Raw genomic sequence first — 19,432 nt, 5'->3', positions numbered from 1 at the left:
CAATGAGAGATATTTGTAGGTACGATACACGTTATGCGTGTTGCATATGCCGGTTTGCAGCTTGTAGTAAACATAAATCACAAAAACTTATCGTTAGAGAGACACTGGACGATAGAGCAACTATCTCTCACAACATTCTAACAGAGTAGTGTGCATAGGAATGCATCAGATGCATTGGCACGAAACATGTATGTAGGGTTCTTAATGTAGCAATTCAAGAGTGGAGACTCTATGCAAAAGTTTGAAGAAGAAAGCCTTTATGTGGTATCCTATATCTCAAATAGCTTTCGAGCAATTGAAACAAGCCAGGGCAACAACTCCAGTAATGGTCCTCCCTGACTTTAGCAAACATTTTTGTATTGAAAAAAATGCCTATGATACTGGCATTGGAGCAGTGCTCAGCCAAGAAGGAAATCCATCTAATCAGAAAGTGAGCATTTATGAAAAGGAGGTTATGGCCATTACTGTGGTAGTGGATAGGCCTTAGAGGTCCTTTTGTTATAAAAACATGTCACAAAGCCTTTATTAGCCGGGGAGTCAAGAATTAATTATTGATTTAAAAAGAGGCCATGCGAAAATTAGTGGGCTTGTAGTTCACTTTTCAGTATACAGAAGATTCTAAAAATAAGGCAACATATGCCCTTTCTAGAGTGGGGCATGTGTTTGCTTTACCAACAGTTTCTTCAACTCAACCAGTTTGGATAGAACAAAATTATGAACTATTATGAGATTGACACCCATGATCGTCATTAGCTTCATAAACTTGCAATGAACCCTGATGAAGAGTCTGAATATTCTTTGGAAAATGGCCTTTTGAAAAATCTAGGCTGGAGTTTGGTAGATGTAAATCCCGGCCTTCAGACAAAAATCATTGACGCATTAAATTCATCTCAAGTGGGGGGAGGCATTTTCTGGAAGACAAGTGACTTACAAAAGTGGGCGAGGCATTTTCAGTGGGCGGGGATTAAAACTACAATTAATTTTTAATAACTTTGTTCAATAGTGTTATATTTTTCAACAACCAAAACATGAACATTGTAAGTATCCTGGATTGTTGTATCCTCAACCTATTCCCAAATGACATGGGAAGTGGTTTCTATAGATTTTATCAAAGGGTTGCCTGAGTCTGCTGACTATTTTTCTATACTTGTTTTGGTGGACAAATATATACCAAGTAGAGTCCCTTTATACCCTTGAAATACCCCTTTAGTGTTGCACATATATCACATTCCTTTTTTATCGACCATTGTCAAGTTACATGGTATGCCATACAATTACCTCAGATAGAGACAAAATATTTACTAGCAATTTTGGAGGAAATCATTCGAACTGTGGGTCACCAAGCTTTACATGTTTACTGCTTATCATCGTCAAACAGATGGTTAGAATGATAGAGTTAACCAATGTTTGCAAATGTATTTGAGGCGTGATGTACATGGCACTCCCAAACAGTGGGCTCAATGGTTACTCTAAGCAGAATTCGCGTACAATACAACCTTTCATTCTTCACCGGGGTGTACTCCTTTGAAGCCATCTATGGGCATGAGTCCATTTTGGGAACTGCCACAACCCCTCCACAATGCACATGCCGAGTTGGATAATTGTCTCCAAGAGAGTTTGTTGAAATTTGATGTTGATAAGAATAGAACATTCAGAGAGTTTGTTGTGGGAGATTCACTATATCTAAAACTTCAATTCTATGGAGAGACTTATGTGGACAAACCTTTTTCCAAATCTCTCCATGAAGCTCTTTAGACCCTTTACCATTCTGGAAAGAATTGGTCTAGCTCCTTATCGACTGGCGTTACCGGCTAAAAGCCTGGTTCACCCCGTGTGCCATGTTTCTCAATGTAACACTCATGTTTCAAACCACAGTCTAGTACTCACTAATGCGACTGAGGCACCATTGTTAGGCATACACAATGTCATTCCAGAAGAAGTTTTGGAGAGAAGGCTGATCAAGAAACGCAATGGATCCTTATTACAAGCTCTCACCCATTGGTCTAGTTTACCTGCAGAATCTGCTACTTGGAAAAACTAAGAGACAGTCCGGCTGCTGTCATCACTGCTACCCTGAAAGGGGTTCAGAGCTGACAGACCTTTCAATTTATTTTTTTGAGAAACATGTGTAATTTTATTCATATACTCATAACAATTACAGGTACGCTGACTTGGATTAAAGATCCAAGAAAATGTAAAATAACTCCTATGACTAAGGATTATAATGAAATCCCTTGAAAACACCTTCTTCTTGGTATCAATCTCCGTTACAAGAAATTCTCCAGAGACTTTGGTATCGAGGCTGCAACTGAAGTCGCCCATCTGAAAAGACAGCCAGCGGCAGTGAGATACGAATGGGCCGGTGTGCCCTGTGTTGCGTGGGCCTTGGGCCTTGTAAGTGTGGGGCTCACCCGTTGGGCCCATGGGCCGGGAGTGTGTGGAGGATACAAGTCGAACCACTGCACTGATGCGGGCTATCCAAGAAATGGGATCAGTCGTCCCCTGCCTTCGTCTCCCCTCTCCTGCGACCTCGATTTTGAATTCCCTCTTCCGTCCTCAATTCTCCACGAAACCCTAGCCTCCGCCGACCTCCGCTACCGCCACCACCGGCCGGCCAGCCGCCGGCGCGACCAGCCGCCCGTCCAGACCCGGATCGAGCCCCCCGCCTCCCCGCCGAGCGCCGCACGAGCCCACCGCGCACCGCCGCGGGAGCCAGGGAGCGCCGTCCCCGGTCTCCGCGCGCGGACCGGACGTCGCCACCAGGGACTCTCAGGCCTCAGGTACCGATTTCAGACTCCCCCGTGGGCTGGATTGGGTTGGCCCGGTTCGTGCGCCTTGGTCTCCCGCGCGCAAGGTTTCGTTAGGGTTTATGTAGGGGTTGGGATCAGGCGCGCGCCCGTGGATTTCCTGATCTACGTGCTCCGATCGCGTCGCACGCTTGCTTGTTGTTGCGAATTTGTTTTGCTCGCGTCGTCTGATTGGGCCGTGGTTTGCTCGGTTCCATTCAGTTGGTCGCCGTCAGTCAAGCGCCTGAGACCTGATCTTCCGTGGATCTCTTTGTTGGATTGCTTCTGTACACGCGGTTAGGTTAGGTTAGGTTAGCTGCTGCAAGTCTTGCAAATGTGTCACTAGTATTGCTTTGTCCCAGCATTTTCCCGAGTTAAGTTATCTGACGACCTGAGCTGTGTGTATTGCTTGTGGAAGACCATCTCTGAATGCTGAGACCACGTTTAACCCAATGTATATGATACAGTTGCATTGCACCTGCTACTTCTAATCTTTCATTAATTCAAATATGCTTACAAGGGGCTAGTCCTAGCTACTAGTATTTCTCAGACTAGGCTAAATCTGATCTGGTTGGTATGCTCTTACTCTCAGCTAGCTAGCAGCCTGTTCCATTTGACTCATTTTAATTACTGCTGCATATATACCAATTCAGACCTGGCATTAGTTACACTTGACAAGAGTATCTTGCATAATTCTGTCTTCTGTGTTACTGTTCATTTCTGAATCTGGTCTTAGTCTCTCTCAGGCATGTTTTAGTGTCTCATATATATTGTATTTATACATCTCTGTGGAGCTTAATTTGATCCTAAATAAAAGATGCTTTAACATTGGTGGAACCTTACCTAATGCTCTTGTTCTCCTGTTTACCAGCTTCAACTCTAGTTAATTTGGTCTATTATTACCCCAGAAGCTGCAATGACGGAGATCAAGCTGCCGAATATCCAGAAAGTGAGTAGCAACTTCCTTCCTGTGCTAAATTGTAGGATGTGCTTCCTGTTTCAGGTTTAGCTGTTCTTTCACACTAGTGCTATTTTAACAACTCATGCTTTATGATGTTTCTAGGCTACATCAAGTGATCACTGGAGTTTGGCCAGCAACCAGTATCCATCTGGTAAATTTCCTAAGGTATCAATTGGCATACCTCATCCAAGGTCAGATTCTGTATCAAGAAGCAGAGATGTTGCTGCTGCTGCTGCTGCTGCTCCTGCATTCGAGAGGAACCTGTCTCAGAGAACTGATGGAAGATCGAGACCCCCGAAAGCGAATAATGCTTCACTCCGGGTCTCACAAGAAGCTGCAAACCATGGAGGATCTGCTGCAGAGGCACCTGAAGCCGCCCATGTTAAGGTTTCTCTGTCACAACCTGATGACCATGCACGTGAGCAAACCGGAACCTTTTCCTTTGGAACAAGAAAAGAACAAGGCAGCCAGCTTGACCAACTGCAGAAGACATCTGTCGTGAATTCACAAGGAAAGCGCCAAGTGGAATCTGCAGATAAGACCAAACCCAACAGCGAAGTGCTCAGGATGAAGCTGTGGGGGATCCTTGGCACATCACAAACCAAGCAGGCTGTTGCTTCACCAAACCCTGAAGACATTGAGAGACCGGACCAACCTAAAAGTCTAACCGCCAATGGACCATCTCCAGGGATCAAGAAGGTTTACACGTCACGTTTTCCTGATATTATCAAGACACCTGATCTTCTCAACTGTCAAACAGCTACCTATGCAAAGAGCAAACCATCCTCTGATCCAATTGAGTCAGATTCTGATACTCCACAAGTAGTTGAAGTGAGGCCCGTTACTCGCACCTTGAGTCGCACGAAAGCACCAGCAGCCTCCAAGAAGCAGGATAAGAGCCAGAGTGCAAAGAGACCATTGTCTACTTCACGTTCTGCACCCAAGCAGAAAACACTGGACAGTGTGTTTGTTTTTGATGAGAAATGCACACCCAAAACCATGGGGAAATCTGCAAATGGTAACTCTCGCTGCTTGAGAAATCTTAGAAGCTCAAATAGGAAGGCTAAAGTAGAGCTTAAGAAGGTCCATTGTTCTGACAAGATTTCTGACAAGATCACACAGGATGCTAGGGAAGGACAGCTATCTTCTAGAAATGCAGCATCGGAGAATAAGGGAGAGAAAACCACCTCCTTTTCTTCGTTGTCCCGAACTGGAAAAACTGCTGAGAGCCGTTCTAGAAGCCCTACAAGGGAGAGACGGCTGAATGGGGCTAAAGTTGGGCTTCAGAAGATGCATTTGTCAGAGAAGTTGCTGCCCACGACACTGAATGAGGGTGAAGATAAGCTCTCTTCGCAGAATATTTCATCAAAGAGCAAGGAAAATTATTCTTCATTGCTGCACCGGAAGGAGAATTCTAATTTGAGCAAAGCTTCAGACAGAAGCCCTCAGGCACATAAACCAGTGGGAAATACATTTAACTTGCCACCATCTGGCGCTGCTAGTCCATCACCTGAACCGAAAATGTACCCATGCAATGAGGCAAGTCCCCAGATAAATGGTAAACCATCTGGGGCTGCTAGTCCATCACCTGAACCAAAAATGTACCCGTGGGACAATGAGGCAAGTCCCCAGATAAATGGAAAACCATCTGGTGCTGCTAGTCCATCACTTGAAGCGAAAAAGTACCCATGGGACAATGAGACAAGTCCCCAGATAAATGGCAAACCATCTGGTGCTGCTAGTCCATCTCCTGAAGCGAAAAAGTACCCATGGGACAATGAGGCAAGCCCCCAGATAAATGGTAAACTGGGAGAGAAGTTTGCCAGTCCATTGGCAGCCAGATTCAGAGACATGGGAGATGAGTTTGCAAGTCCTACTTTTGCAACTAATGTAAATGGCTACCACAATAGAAGCAAAGTGCTACATGATGACACATACAGCCCCAAGTATCCAAAAAGTGTGAACAGGTCAAGATCAAGTTCCTTTGCTTCTGATCCAGGGTCTGAGCCATCGGTAGGCTTTCCACATCTTTGAATCATTTCACAGCCATAGTAAATTTGTTTTGTCTATACTCATGTAACAACAGAGTAACTCCTATCTGTTTGTCACTCATTCATGTACTGCTCATATCCAGGACGGGATGGATAAAACCTATGAGTTACCTAAAAGTGAATCTCCCAATTCTTCAGAAGAAAGAGAGAACAAAAAACAACCATATCTTTCACCCATTTTGCCAACTGAAGATGAAATGGCTCAAACTTCTATTCCAAGTTTTGGGAAAGGTCAGAATATCAACTTTGCAACTTTCAATACACATTTATACTTTATACAGGCAAAACAATAGCTTCCTAGAGTATGTTTTGTTCCTTTCAGATTTATAGCCACATTTGTAGAACTGAAGGTGACAGTGTTAGTTTACAGAGTACTACCCATTTTGTTCTGCATGAGGACAGTACTCATGTAGAACACATTCTTCTCTATGTATTTACATATATAGATCGATTGTTTCTCTATGCGTCCATTACCAGTTAAACACTATTGGCAGAGCTTCTGCCCTTTTCCTCAAAAAAAACATTGGGGGTCAGAGCATCCAATAGCAAAGTGAAAAAGAAAGTTAGGTGTTAATTGTGCATTTCGCCACCGCCTTGCGCTTTTCTAATCAAAGTGTACGCTTAAGCACAATTATGTGCTAAACATTTTGCTATCGAATAGAGCCTAGGCGCGCCTTTTTTTAACTATGTCCAATAGTCCTACTATTGCATCAGCTCTATTTCCACAGAATTTTCATAGCAGTCATTGATCAATCATTATCAGTGCCAGACACTCCAATAATCCTGCTGTGGCTTTAAGGTTAGGGCTCTCCAAAGTACTGCCATGATTGCTGGTATGCTAAGATGGTACACTCACTCTTAACTATTGTATGAAGTGCTTGCTCATGAGAAGCCATTCCAATGGAATAGAAGCAACATGTGGCATATCCTGTCATGTGCATGCATGCTACTTTAAATGCGTTTCATTAGTGTGTTTTGCTAAGTGCTTTAAGTTTAGTATTTTGACCACTTTAGTTCTGGAAAATTAATAGTGTGAGCCAAGCTTTTCCCTCATGCTGTTGGAGATGTATAAATTACATTGTCATATATCCAAAAATTGTTTACCTGTGATGTGTTACTTATTTGTAACTGGTTCTCCATGTGCAGGATATAAAACTCGCAAATGGCTTTCAGATGTAGACAGCCCTGATAAATCTCCAACAGAAAATCAGGATAAGAAATCACATCTAAAAGAGGGTAAAAGAGGCAAACGGCGGTTACCTTCGCCTGTTCCTTTTGCCACTTCTGGTAAAGTTGATTTCCTTCTTGCGTTGATTTAACAGTTCCAGTTCAGAACTAATATGTCATTACTAATTCTTTCAGGAACACAAGAAACTATGATGTCAGACAAAGAACCAGTGCAATGCCCAGATGACTACCTGAACAGGTCCGTTTTAGGTTGTATAAAGAAATACAAATCTGATCTTGTTGGTTGGTCCAATTTCATTTCTTGATTGTAACCAGGGCTTTTGATGAGTTACTGCTGGTGCTGGGAAGGTTTCAAACCAAGATCAAGTCTGAAACAAGAAATAGAAGTTCTGAGATACTGGCAGGTACTGGAGAGATAATTCGCCAGCACCTGGAGGGAGTTGAGGTGCAGATGCAGGATGATGTGTAAGATCTTTGCTGGTGTTACCAAGAAACTACATCTTATCTGCATATGCACACCTAATTGTATATATAGCCTTGTTATAGAAGTATCATATATATTGAGGTGCAGCTATTTTTTGACGCATTCAACTGTACTTTCAGGAATAAGCTGGTCAATGCAGGAAAATCTAAAAGGAAGCGACTAAACTCAACATTTGAAGGTACAGTCTATATTGTGTCACTGCAGAAATTAATATTATGAATCATGAGTTTTCTGACAATGAGACCCATTTGTCAGATACTGTTCAGAAAGCAGTATCTATATAGATGTGATGTACTGGTGTTTTGATCCATTGTGCCACTAGTACTTCACCTATTTGGATTATTCAGCTCAGGCAACGTACTACTTCAATAAGTAGTAGAGTAGTCATATAGGCAAATAAGGTTAGACACATGATTGGATTCCTGTGTTATGCAGGTCCGGCATATCCTAAACTTCAAGAAAACACAATAAGATGAATGCCCCCCCCCCCCCCCCCCCCCTAAAAAAGAGCTAACCTTAAATAGGTTGATTTTGTTCTTGAATCATTTCCATTATCTGAATACTGAATCATAAAATCAGTGCCATGAAAGATTAATTTGAGAAAAATTTAATGCACCATTTCTTTGAATCTGCCTGCAGTTATTATTTATTACTATCTTCTGCTCTTTGGACTTTTTACTGTGTATATGCATATAGGGTTAGAGCCTGTTTGGTTGGAATGCTGACCATGCCACACCACTAGTTAGTTAGGTATATGACCAAGTTAGTTGCCTGTTTGGTTAGTAAGGCACACTTGTGGCAAGATTCTGTTGTGAATCCTTATACTTTACCTTGTCTTCTTGCATGTCCTGTGTTGTTTCTCTTGGAATAAATGTTAGTTACTCAAATGATATGACCTGGTCCTCTATGTCTTGTGGTTTCAGAGCAACAAGAACAGTTACGGATTCTTCATGAGAAGTTTAAGGAGGAGGTTAATCAGCAGTTGCTTGGTTGCAAGAACTCTCTCGAGGAATTTGAAGCCTATCATGCAGAACTTAAGGCAGTAGCTGAGAAGCAAAGTAAGTTTTAACTTAAGACATTACACTTGCGGAATGCAAATGAAATACTTACTCGCCGCACTATTTATTACAAACTGATGCTCTGCATGGACTCCCAAAACTGTGGAATCATGTTAACCTTTGTCAAAACGGAGCCTTATGAAGTATCACCATTAGAGCACTTTGATTATAGATTGCAAGCTTTATGTCATATAACTGATACAGGCACATAATATTCCAACATTGTTTCATGCATGGAGTTTGTTGCTGAATAATGTGGTTAAATCGCGTGTTCTTTTTAATTGAAAAGAATGATTGCCCAATCTTCATTGGCACATGATTAGAAGAAATACTCATCAGTGAATTTTTTTAATTCAAGTAACTATAGTTTTAGTTCACTGTTATCATTGTTAAGAGGAAAACGGAATGAATCATCATACGGCAGCCACTAGAAGAAATCTGTTTAAATGCTTTGTTTCTCTCTAACCGTTTGGCCTTACCTGAATTGCCACTGAACCATGGTGTTCTTGTATGATTGCATCAACAGAAGCATCACACAAGAAGCTCCTCCAACATGCCGAGAGCAGAGTTGGTTCTCAGCTCAATGATGCCGAAATCAAGATCGCGAAGGTTCAAAAGGTAAGGCAAACACCTTTCTCCAGGGAAGGATGCCGTGTCGATCAGGCACTAACCTTTTTCCCACGAAAATGGTTCCGCAGAGAGCTCGGAGGAGGATGAATGGATTAAAACACGTGCTCAAGGAGCTCATCATCGACACCGCAGATTGATCAAGTTCACCTGCTCTACAGGACAGAAGTAGATAGCTATGGCGAAACCTGTAGGGCGGGGCATCACGTCACAAACAGCAGGTCCACATACGGCTCACAAAGGGTTTGCTCACAGTTTTCAGTTTGAAGAACTATTCCAAAGCAGTAGGAGGCTATCTGTAGTTACAATGCATACCGTTTCACCATCTCTACCGTTTTGCGTCAGTGAATCGCTAACTTAACCATGCCGTGTTTCTTTCAGTGAATTGTGTCCTGGTATTGTTTCTTGTTTCCAGACTGAATAACGTAATGATCAAGTACAAAGTCACAAATGCTTAAGTTAGATTTGCTGCCATGTGAACGTGATGGTATAAATCAAGTGTACTCGTCTGGTGACATATTTGATGTCTTTCTTCCAGTGCCGCTTTTCTTTGAGCTTTTGTGCATGAGATTTGGATGAGGAAATTAGAGGCAAATGTATATGTCCTTTTACCCGTTGTTATTCAAGCTTTACGGACACAAGTTGTGGCGTAGTACATGCAAAGGAAAGCTGCTATGCCAACGATAAAGTATGTGGTACATGCAAAACAGGAACCTACCATGCCCTTCGCAGATAACAGAACTGCAATGAGAGGTTTCCTTCTTTGTTTATTTGGAATAGTTTGGATGCAATGAGAGGTATTGGTAGGCATGGTACACGTTATGCTGTGTTCCATATTCCGGTTTGCAGCTTGCAGGAAACAGAAATCACAAAAACTTGCCGTCAGACACGGGTTGATAGAGAAACTGTCTCTCGCAGCATTCTCACCGAGCACTGTGCATAGGAATGCATTGGCAAGGAACATGTATGTACTTCAAGAGTGGACACCCCATGCTAAAAGACTAAAAAAACAGTGGACATACATTTATCTCTGAAATGAGATTTCTTTTTTCTTGCGGGATAAACCTCCAATTTATTCATCATCTGTCGTGGATGTCCGGAGAACACCAGAAGTAACAAAAAATTACAACTAGGTCCGTGGACCACCTAACAACGACTATAAGCGCTAAGACGAGGCAAAGGCGCGCCACCATCATCGTCCCTCCGCCGCTGGAGCTGGGTAGACGTTGTTGTAGTAGACAGTCGGAGACTTGATCTGTGGCATGGCACCAAACCCGTGTTGCACATCTAAAAATGTTCGGGTTTTTTTTTAAATAGCTCATTGACACAACATCATTCGATGTTGTCACAAAATTTAATATCAATATTCGAAACATTGCATGAGATACAAAAATTACAAATTAGACTTCAATATGTGTTGTTGCGACAGTGATACTACCCCTCACTCCTATTTCATTTTGTGGAAATGCTAACCGACAAACATCATAAATCTCGTTGTACCGCGCAAACGCCTTGCTGACCATCTGATGTGATGCACGCCAGCTCCGAAATTCGTTCAGTAGAACACAAAAGGGGTGCAGACGCTCTCTTATCCAAACACAGCCGCCCATCGCACTGGCTAGTGCCTCAAGCCTCCCTGCTTTACTATTTTGTCACACTGTTCAAGATATCGTTCGATATTCCGATAAATCGGTTAATTTATTTCTTACCGTTGTCTGACTGATAAGATAAATCGGCCAATAAATTAGTCGATATGGCGATAAATCGGTCGATATGCCGATAAACTGGCCGATTTACCCCTTATCTTGGGTCGACCGATAAGTTCCCGATAAGCGATATCCCAACAGTGATTTTGTGAGAAGACACGTCATCTCTAAAACTGGTTAGTTTTTGTGAGAATATATTATGTGTTTTCCTTTTTACCAGGTGGCAAAAATATGTATTTTTTTGTTTTCCGTAAGTGTCTGTTTATCAAAAAAAATATGTAGATGGCATATTTATAAAATTTTTGAACTTGTCACATGGAAAATTTAACCATTTTTTGTAATATTGACATGTCAATTTGTTTTATACACACGAAAAAGATTTTTAAAAAAAATCTCTTGATCTCATGGCAAATTCATAAAAATTTTCTTCTTCCAAACACGGCAATTTTACTTTCTCTTGTAATGCTTCCATGGCAAGCTTTCGGAAATTTTATCACTTATTCATGGAAATTTTGGAACTATTTTTCTACTTCCCAAATGGCAATTTTATTATTAAGAGAACATCAATTTTATTTTGAATAATGACATGTCAATTTTATTTAATTTTGGTCATGGCTTTCTATGCTTGATTTTTATGTTTTTGGAAACGAAAAATATAAGGCATGTCAAATTTCTTCTAAGACTTTTTTTAATTGAAATGCAAAATTTCCATGTAAGATCCTTTTTATTGCAGTCCTTTTTTGCGGTTGTTTTTCAAAAGCACGAGGGGTGGAGTTTTTTTCATGATGATTAGAGATAACTTAAAATTAGTTGACATGCCAACTTAAGATACTTTACCGTGGCAACTTAAATATACTATGGTAATTTTATTAATCAGAGCATGCAATATTTATAAATCTTAGCATGGCCAACACACATTATATTTTTCACAAGGTAGAAACATCTCCCAAGAGGCCAACACATAATATATTCTCACAAAATTGCCATGTGTTTCTTTTTTTTGTGTGCATTTTTTGTACACTTCGGCAATTTTTTTGGGACGTGGTCTTCGTATCTACAATTAGGCCATGGCAAATCCCAGCTTTTTTCAGCACTGCTAGTGCAACAATTTCTGGGACAGCGTGAATAAAGCTTTTTTCTTGTGGTCTACTCACTTGCAAGTTCGTGTGAGTTAGTGAGCGATGGGTTTGGATGGGTCGCGCTGGAGGGTCTCACCTCTTTGGGGCTGTGAGCGCCGGTTAGCGCTGTTGGCGCTCACAAGGGTCTTGTAGCGGGCCGGCCCAGTAACCTGCTCTCTAACACAGCAAACACAAACAAAAATAATTAAAAGGTTCTTCCTCTCATTTATTTGGAAGAAGCGGGTTTCAAACTCCGCAAGTCAAGGTTAACATATCCATAATTTTTTATTGTTCCATGTTATTATAATATTAATCTTGGATGTTTTATATGCAATAATATGCAATTATATATCATTTTTTGGCATTAACCTGTTAATCTAGTGCCCAGTGTGAGTTGTTGTTTTTTGCCTGTCTTTGGCTTTTCAGCAAATTGATATCAAACAGAGTCCAAATGAGAAAAAACTTTGGATTACTTTTTTCTGGACCAAAAGAGACCCTAGAGGGGGGGGGGGGGGGCAGGCTTGTGGGCCCCTCGTGGCACCTCTTAACCTAATTCCGCCTCTATAAATTCTCAAATATTCCCCTAACATCATAGAGCCGCCCGAAATACTTTTTACGCTGTCGCAAATTTCTGTTCCCATGAGATCCCATCTGGAGGCCTTCTCCGGTACTCTGCCGGAGGGGGAATCGATCACGAAGGGGCTCTACATCAACCGTGCTTCCCTTACGATGATGCTGACTAGTTTACCTCGGACCTATGGGTCCACATCTAGTAGCTAGATGGCTTCTTCTCTCTCTTTGATCTTCAGTACAATGTTCTTCTCGATGTTCTTGGAGATCTATTCAATGTAATGACTTTTTCGGTGTGTTTGTTGGTATCCGATGAATAGTGAGTTTATGATCAGATTTATCCATGAATATTATTTAAACTTCCTTTGAACTCTTTTATGCATGATTGTTATAGCTTTGTATTTCTCTCCCATCTATTGATTTGGTTTGGCCAACTAGATTGATTTTTCTTGCAATGGGAGAGGTGTTTTGTGATGGGTTCAATCTTGCGGTGCTCAAATCCCAGTGAAATAAGGGAACATGACACGTATTTATATTGTTGCCATTAAGGATAAAAATATGGGGCTTATTCATACGTGAGTTTTCTTTTTCTACATCATGTTATCTTGCTTAAGGCATTCCTCCGTTCTTTATGAACATAATACTCTAGATGCATGCTGGATAGTGGTCGATGTGTGGAGTAATAGTAGTAGATGCAGAATCGTTTCGGTCTACTTGTATCGGACGTGATTCCTATATACATGATCATTGCCTTGGATATCGTCATGATTATTTGCTTTTCTATCAATTGCCCAACAGTAATTTTTTTATCCACCGTATGCTATTTTCAAGAAAGAAGCCTCTAGTGAAAATTATGGCCCCCGGGTCTATTTTCTATCATATACTAAAACAAAAAAATACCTTGTTGCATTTTTTGTTTATTTGTTATATTTTGTATTTTTTTGATCTATCTATCACCATACAATTTAATCTTGTAACTAACCGCCAAGGGATTGACAACCCTTTGTTCCCGTTGGATGCAAGGATTTGTTATTTTGTGTGTAGGTACTGCTAACGAGGTGTTGTGTGGTTCACCTACTGGATTGATAACCTTGGTTCTTAACTGGGGGAAATACTTATCTCTACTATACTGCATCATTCTCTCCTCTTCGAGGAAATCCCAACACAGCTCACAGGTAACAGCACCTATGGGGTGGAATAGGTGGCTCATCGGGATGGAGTGTCGGGGATGAACTGGAGCGACACAGGGCTTCAAAACTCGGTGGCGCGGGGAAGCTAACTGGGGCGGGGTGGTGGATCCAATGCTCAACGCCGATGTGGGTCAGGAGCAAGAGAGAAGGATGTGATCTGGATTAATTGGGAGGTGGGGTAATTGGATGAGTAACTATGAGAGAGGTGGATGCGTAAATTACGAAAAGTTGGACCGAAATTTCGCTAGGATCTATCAGCCGTATGATGCAAGAAAATCAACAACAAATGAAGCATTAGATGATTGCCATGTATCACACGTATGAAAGGAAGCCTTTCCCATTGTTTTTTAAGGTGGACCAACCTATTTAAAAATCCTAGATCTGCCACTTCGGCTAGGGATCATTTCACATAAAATAATGACACCACTGGCGAAAGGAAGTGTACTTTTCATCCTTGAACTCTGGCGAAAGTATAGAAATTGTCCCTCAACCCCGAAAATTAACCAATTTAAATAGTTGAGGGACTGAATTTTAGTGGTTTATAGTTAAGGGACGATTTCTATACTTACGATGAAGTTTGAGGATGAAAATATACTTATCCCTATATTTTATGAAACATAGCACCATAACTAATAAAAATAAAAATACTTTCAGATACTTGTCATGCCAACCATCAATAAAAATTTAAGATTGGATTAGGGGGGCTTGGCCACCCTCCCCCCACCTTATGTTAGTTAAAGGACCTTCCGTGCTTTCAAATTGTTGGAACATGCATTGCCGATGCTATAATGACTAGCTGGGTCTTTATGAATGAAGAAGAAACCGTACCGCCAACCTCCACCAAAGTAGAAGTATGAGCCATAGTGTGGTTATCGCCGCACCCCCACACAACTCACCACAACCCAAAAATGCTTGTTTCCTTCATATAGTTCACACATTAGTCAAAGACTAAACCCTTGCTTTCACATATAGTTCACACATTAGTTAAAGGACCTTCCGTGCTTTCAAATTGTTGGAACATGCATTGCCGATGCTATAATGACTAGCTGGGTCTTTATGAATGAAGAAGAAACCGTACCGCCAACCTCCACCAAAGTAGAAGTATGAGCCATAGTGTGGTTATCGCCGCACCCCCACACAACTCACCACAACCCAAAAATGCTTGTTTCCTTCATATAGTTCACACATTAGTCAAAGAAAAAGGATATGCTCACCTTTTCCAATGCGGAAGAAGGGGTATGGCTCGAACCCACAGATGCACAGTGCAATGCATATCTCGATTCGCCATGTTGCCCTAGCCCAGGTACATCCACCAAATCCTCCAAATAGGCATGACAATTACTATCACGCATCTTCGTCAACACTCTGCAACGTCCCATGAGCTGCGTCTTCTTTTAAACCCTCTTGTCCCATGGTAACATTTGTGGGGATTCTGCTGCCTTCTTTGCAAAAGGTATTACCAGTTCACCGATGGCCTTGTTGAATAAATATCTTGCATTGGGTAGATGCCTGAAAACCATCAGCCCTAAAGGCAACTTTGTTCCATGCCAGGTAGGGGGCCCTGGCCCCCCTCCACCTCACGACATCACATTATATTTGTTCAATAGATGTTTACATTGGAGCCAATGTATCCTAAATAATCATTTGTATTATATAATCATATATACATGATGTGTTAAGGCCTTATTTGTTAGTGAAGAAACATTTTTTCATGTTTATGTGTCGCTACATGCGAGCGTTCTGAGGGCACCTGCCAATCTTGTTTCTCTGACTTTCAAGCCCCACACGTGGTCCCTACTCCACGGGATTAGCAATGGGGTAGACTGGTTGAGTGGTGGTCGGTTCGATTATCTGGTGGATTCTCTCCAAGTTGGACCTACTCAATGCAAGATATTTATTCTTTTATTTTACCTTTGGTGACTCAAACTTATTTTTTTTATCAGTCTTGTCCTTGTTTGCATGCTATGTTCGAGAGGGTCGCGCGTACGTTTGATGCACATGCCAGGAGTTGAACATCCACATGAAGAAGAATTAAAAGGATTCCATTTCCAAAAAAGCGAAATATTGATGTGCAAAATTTCCATTATGTATCCTTTTGTACTTTTCTAAGTACTACTTAATTAAGCGATGCCTCTACAATTTATAACATGGACGGAAAATCCAAGAAATAGAATTGTCTATTTATAAGTTGCTATAAGTTGTTTTCTTATTAAGATAAGTGCATTTTTCACCCCGCAACTATTTTTAACGTGGTTTGACTAAACTTCTAATGCACAGGCAACTTCCATCCCAGACAGCGGTATTCCTACGTGAAATCTTGCTTTCCGCCAATTTATGTGGCTTTAGTGGGTCTTCGCATGAGAGAGAGAGAGAGAGAGAGAGAGAGAGAGAGAGAGAGAGAGAGAGAGAGAGAGATGGTGAGGTGAAAGAGAGGATCGGATGCTCAATGCCATGTGGGATCCATGCCATAGTGACGTAACCAAAACATTGACCACCCGCCATATGTTGTTTTGACTACTGTCAGGGATAAAAATATGCCTGATATTGATGGTTCAGGATAAAATCACATAAAAATTAGTTAAGGCATCGAAGTTATCTCGTTTATTTTAAAACTAACATCGAATGCAACATCCATGTTAACCCACACCTCTCTAATAATGTTTGTCGCTGGATTATGTCGAGTAGCAATCAGGCCTGGTCCTTAGATTTTAGACGCCCAGGGCGAAAGTGGAACATGGGGCCCTTAAATTAATTTTTTTTCACAGTTATAATACGGAACCACTGACGATATATAAAAAAGAGTTGGAGACATGTCTTCTCGGTCATTGTGTTGTTTGGACACTCATCAGGGTGCACTCTTCTCTCGGTGACAGCCCGCTCAACATAGCCACATGGGGCCGATGATGTGACAGTCTGAAAGGATTGATATAGTTGACTAGAGGGGGGGAGGTTGAATAGGCAACTACCATTTTTTAGCTTTTCTTTACCAATTTAAACTTTGTATCAAAGTAGATTATCTAGATATGCAACTAGGTGAGCAACCTATATGATGCAACAACAACGAGCACACAAGCAAGCAAGAGATGCAACACAATATAAGCTTGCGTAAGTAAAGGTACGAGATAACCAAAAGTGGAGCCGGTGAAGACGAGGATATGTTACCGAAGTTTCTTCCTTTTGAGGGGAAGTACGTCTTCGTTGGAGCGGTGTGGAGGCACAATACTCCCCAAGAAGCCACTAGGGCTACCGTATTCTCCTCACGCCCTCACACAATGCGAGATGTCGTGATTCCACTATTGGCGCCCTTGGAGGCGGCGGCCGGACCTTTACAAACAAGGTTTTGGCTCTTTCCACAACTGAATTGGAGGCTCCCAACGAAACCACGGAGCTTCACCACAATGGAATGTGGCTCCGAGGTGATCTCAACCGTCTAGGGTGCTGTAACAAAAGCCACACAAGAAAGTATGGGGGAAGCAAATATCCTTTGGTGGAAGTGTAGATCTAGGTCTCTTCCTTTAATCCCTAGCAAATCAACAAGTTTGAGTGGCTAGAGAGAGAGATTGGGCAATAGAGCTTGAGTGGCATTAATGGTGGAGTGAGAGAGGCAAGAGGTGAATGCGGTAGGTGGAAGAACCACCCTTATATAGCAAACGCTAAAATCCAATCGTTACTGCGTAAACAGCACTGCAGCGGTACAACCGCTCCTCGTCCAGGTACAACCGGAACTCACGGTTTACCTGCAGAACCCTACCAAGCGGTACAACCTGACGGACATGCAGTAGTACCGGTTGTGGAGAACAACCGGAACCACCGCTCAACCACCGCTTTGAAACAGTAGGGTGTGACACCCCTGGGTGCGGTGATCGAGCGGCATAGCACCGGTGCAACCGCCTGGCCTTGGTCACTTGGATGGCTAAGTCCCAAGCAGTAGAACCGCTTAGGGCACCGGAGGTACCGGTGTGCGGGGCACAACCGGACCAACCGGGCCAGCACCGCCCAAGTACCGCATCAAAATAGAAACCAGACCGGCTGTTGAGCGGTACTTGGCCGGTACAACCGCCAGAGACACACCGCAGTCAATTTTAAGCATGGTGGCAGTACAACCGCTCGGGAGCAGCGGTACAACCGCTTGGTCATGACTGGGTTGTTCAACCCCACGGTATCACCCCTAAGGTGGTGGTTGGGTTAGTGCCAAGAGCCAGCGATACAACCGCTCGCACGAGCGGTACAACCGCTGGGAGAACACAGCAAGCAGTTGAAAACGAAAGGGAGCTCTCTCTCACACAAAACAAGGAAGGCAAAGGAGGGTGTGACAGAAGTGTACGTGCAATGATTCTCCCAACTCCTTTCAATGTGGATTCCCTCTTAATAGTATGGGTTCCCTACGACCAAAGAGATGAACACGTAGAAAAACACCGTTTGCGATCTTTTCCTTCCGGAGAGAATAGCAAACCGATGTAAGCCTAATCACCGAGAACCTGAAGCACTTAGCACAAGATTAGACCAATAAAGGATTGTCATCATCATCCAAAACACAAAGTAGGGAAATGTCCTTACACAGTCTCTGAATAGAACAATCAGAGAAACTTTCGAAAGTATGCAGATATAATATTACTGATCGAAAAGAAAATGCTAATCCCTAGATCAACAATTTGACCATTATAATAAGAATTGCGTCCTACAAAAATTGTATTGTTAGAAATTTTTAATGTTCTATTTCCTAATGATATGACTTTTGTGATATATCATTCGTTTTACATCCATAAAATTATACAAGCAACTAAATTGGTAGAGACCCTTGCTGAAGATCATGGTGAGCATTGCTTACAGGACCAACTGATGCGGTCGGAGATACAAAATATGGATTCTTTTACAGGCAACACAATCTTCTGTGATGCTGCATGGGAATTACAACCAATCCACATTTCTAAGCAGGCAGGAATTGGAGTCTTCATCCGGATTCAAAATAATGATCGCATCCAGCAACTTCACATTGCGGCAATGTCCCCTCAGGCTTCTTCTCCTCTTCAAGCTGAGACTTATGGTCTCATGCTTGCAACTAGGATAGCAGACATACTCAATATTCAAGATCCACACTTCTACACGGATTTCTCAGTACTAGCTTTGGCGGCAAAAGCGATGGACATTCTCTCTGCTCGAGGGCATTGCGAGAACAGGCCACTTCTTGCTCAGATACAAAATAGCCCTTCTTTCCAACATCGAAAAATTGCTCATATTAGCAGGGGGAAAAACATCAAGGCTCATCAGCTTGCACGCTTAGCTTTGAAAGTACAGAACAGATCTGTACTGTTTCGTTGCTTATGTATTGATGCTATGCTTTGTTCAATCAGGGAAGCTCTCTTTGTATCCAGCGTGCTTCCTTTCACGCTTGTGTATGTAAAATGCTCTTAAGATAATAAAATCTTTATGTAAAAAAACATTCATAAAATTGACAACCTAGAGTTACAGGCGGGAGTTGTAAACCAGAAATAGTAACTTTTTTCTCAAAGAAAAAAGTTCAGAAAACTAAAAGAAAAGGAACATGTGGTAGTACAACCAAACCGGGCATGATCCCCAACCAACACATTTTTTTAACACAGTACAGACGCAAGCGCTCATATACACGCGCATACACTCACCTCATTAAACACACACACGCACAGCCTACCTCTTTGAGCACCTTCAAAAGACTG

General features: G+C 42.0%; 1 protein-coding gene across 1 annotated transcript; it reads left to right on the top strand.

Moving 5' to 3' along the window:
* Positions 1-2,476: 2,476 nt before the first annotated feature.
* LOC123186966 (meiosis-specific protein PAIR3) lies at positions 2,477-9,674 on the top strand. The gene is made up of 11 exons (XM_044598697.1): positions 2,477-2,780; positions 3,658-3,735; positions 3,850-5,760; positions 5,882-6,029; positions 6,945-7,085; positions 7,161-7,224; positions 7,302-7,451; positions 7,590-7,648; positions 8,394-8,528; positions 9,055-9,146; positions 9,227-9,674. Exons 2-11 carry the CDS (start codon positions 3,703-3,705, stop codon positions 9,293-9,295), a joined length of 2,802 nt encoding a protein of 933 aa, XP_044454632.1. The 5' UTR covers positions 2,477-2,780; positions 3,658-3,702; the 3' UTR covers positions 9,296-9,674.
* Positions 9,675-19,432: the final 9,758 nt, after the last annotated feature.

Source organism: Triticum aestivum, chromosome 2A (assembly GCF_018294505.1).
Source record: "Triticum aestivum cultivar Chinese Spring chromosome 2A, IWGSC CS RefSeq v2.1, whole genome shotgun sequence".
Classification (NCBI taxonomy): Eukaryota; Viridiplantae; Streptophyta; class Magnoliopsida; order Poales; family Poaceae; genus Triticum; species Triticum aestivum.
The sequence above is the reverse complement of the archived record's forward strand: the minus strand, read 5'-3'. Positions and strand labels throughout refer to the sequence as shown.

Bases quoted from the DNA above. Each gene is read 5' to 3' on its own strand.
- LOC123186966 (XM_044598697.1), top strand. From the start codon at position 3,703: ATGACGGAGATCAAGCTGCCGAATATCCAGAAA. The intron at 7,086-7,160 runs GTAAAGTTGATT...TAATTCTTTCAG, and splicing joins TGTTCCTTTTGCCACTTCTG to GAACACAAGAAACTATGATG. The intron at 7,225-7,301 runs GTCCGTTTTAGG...GATTGTAACCAG, and splicing joins CCAGATGACTACCTGAACAG to GGCTTTTGATGAGTTACTGC.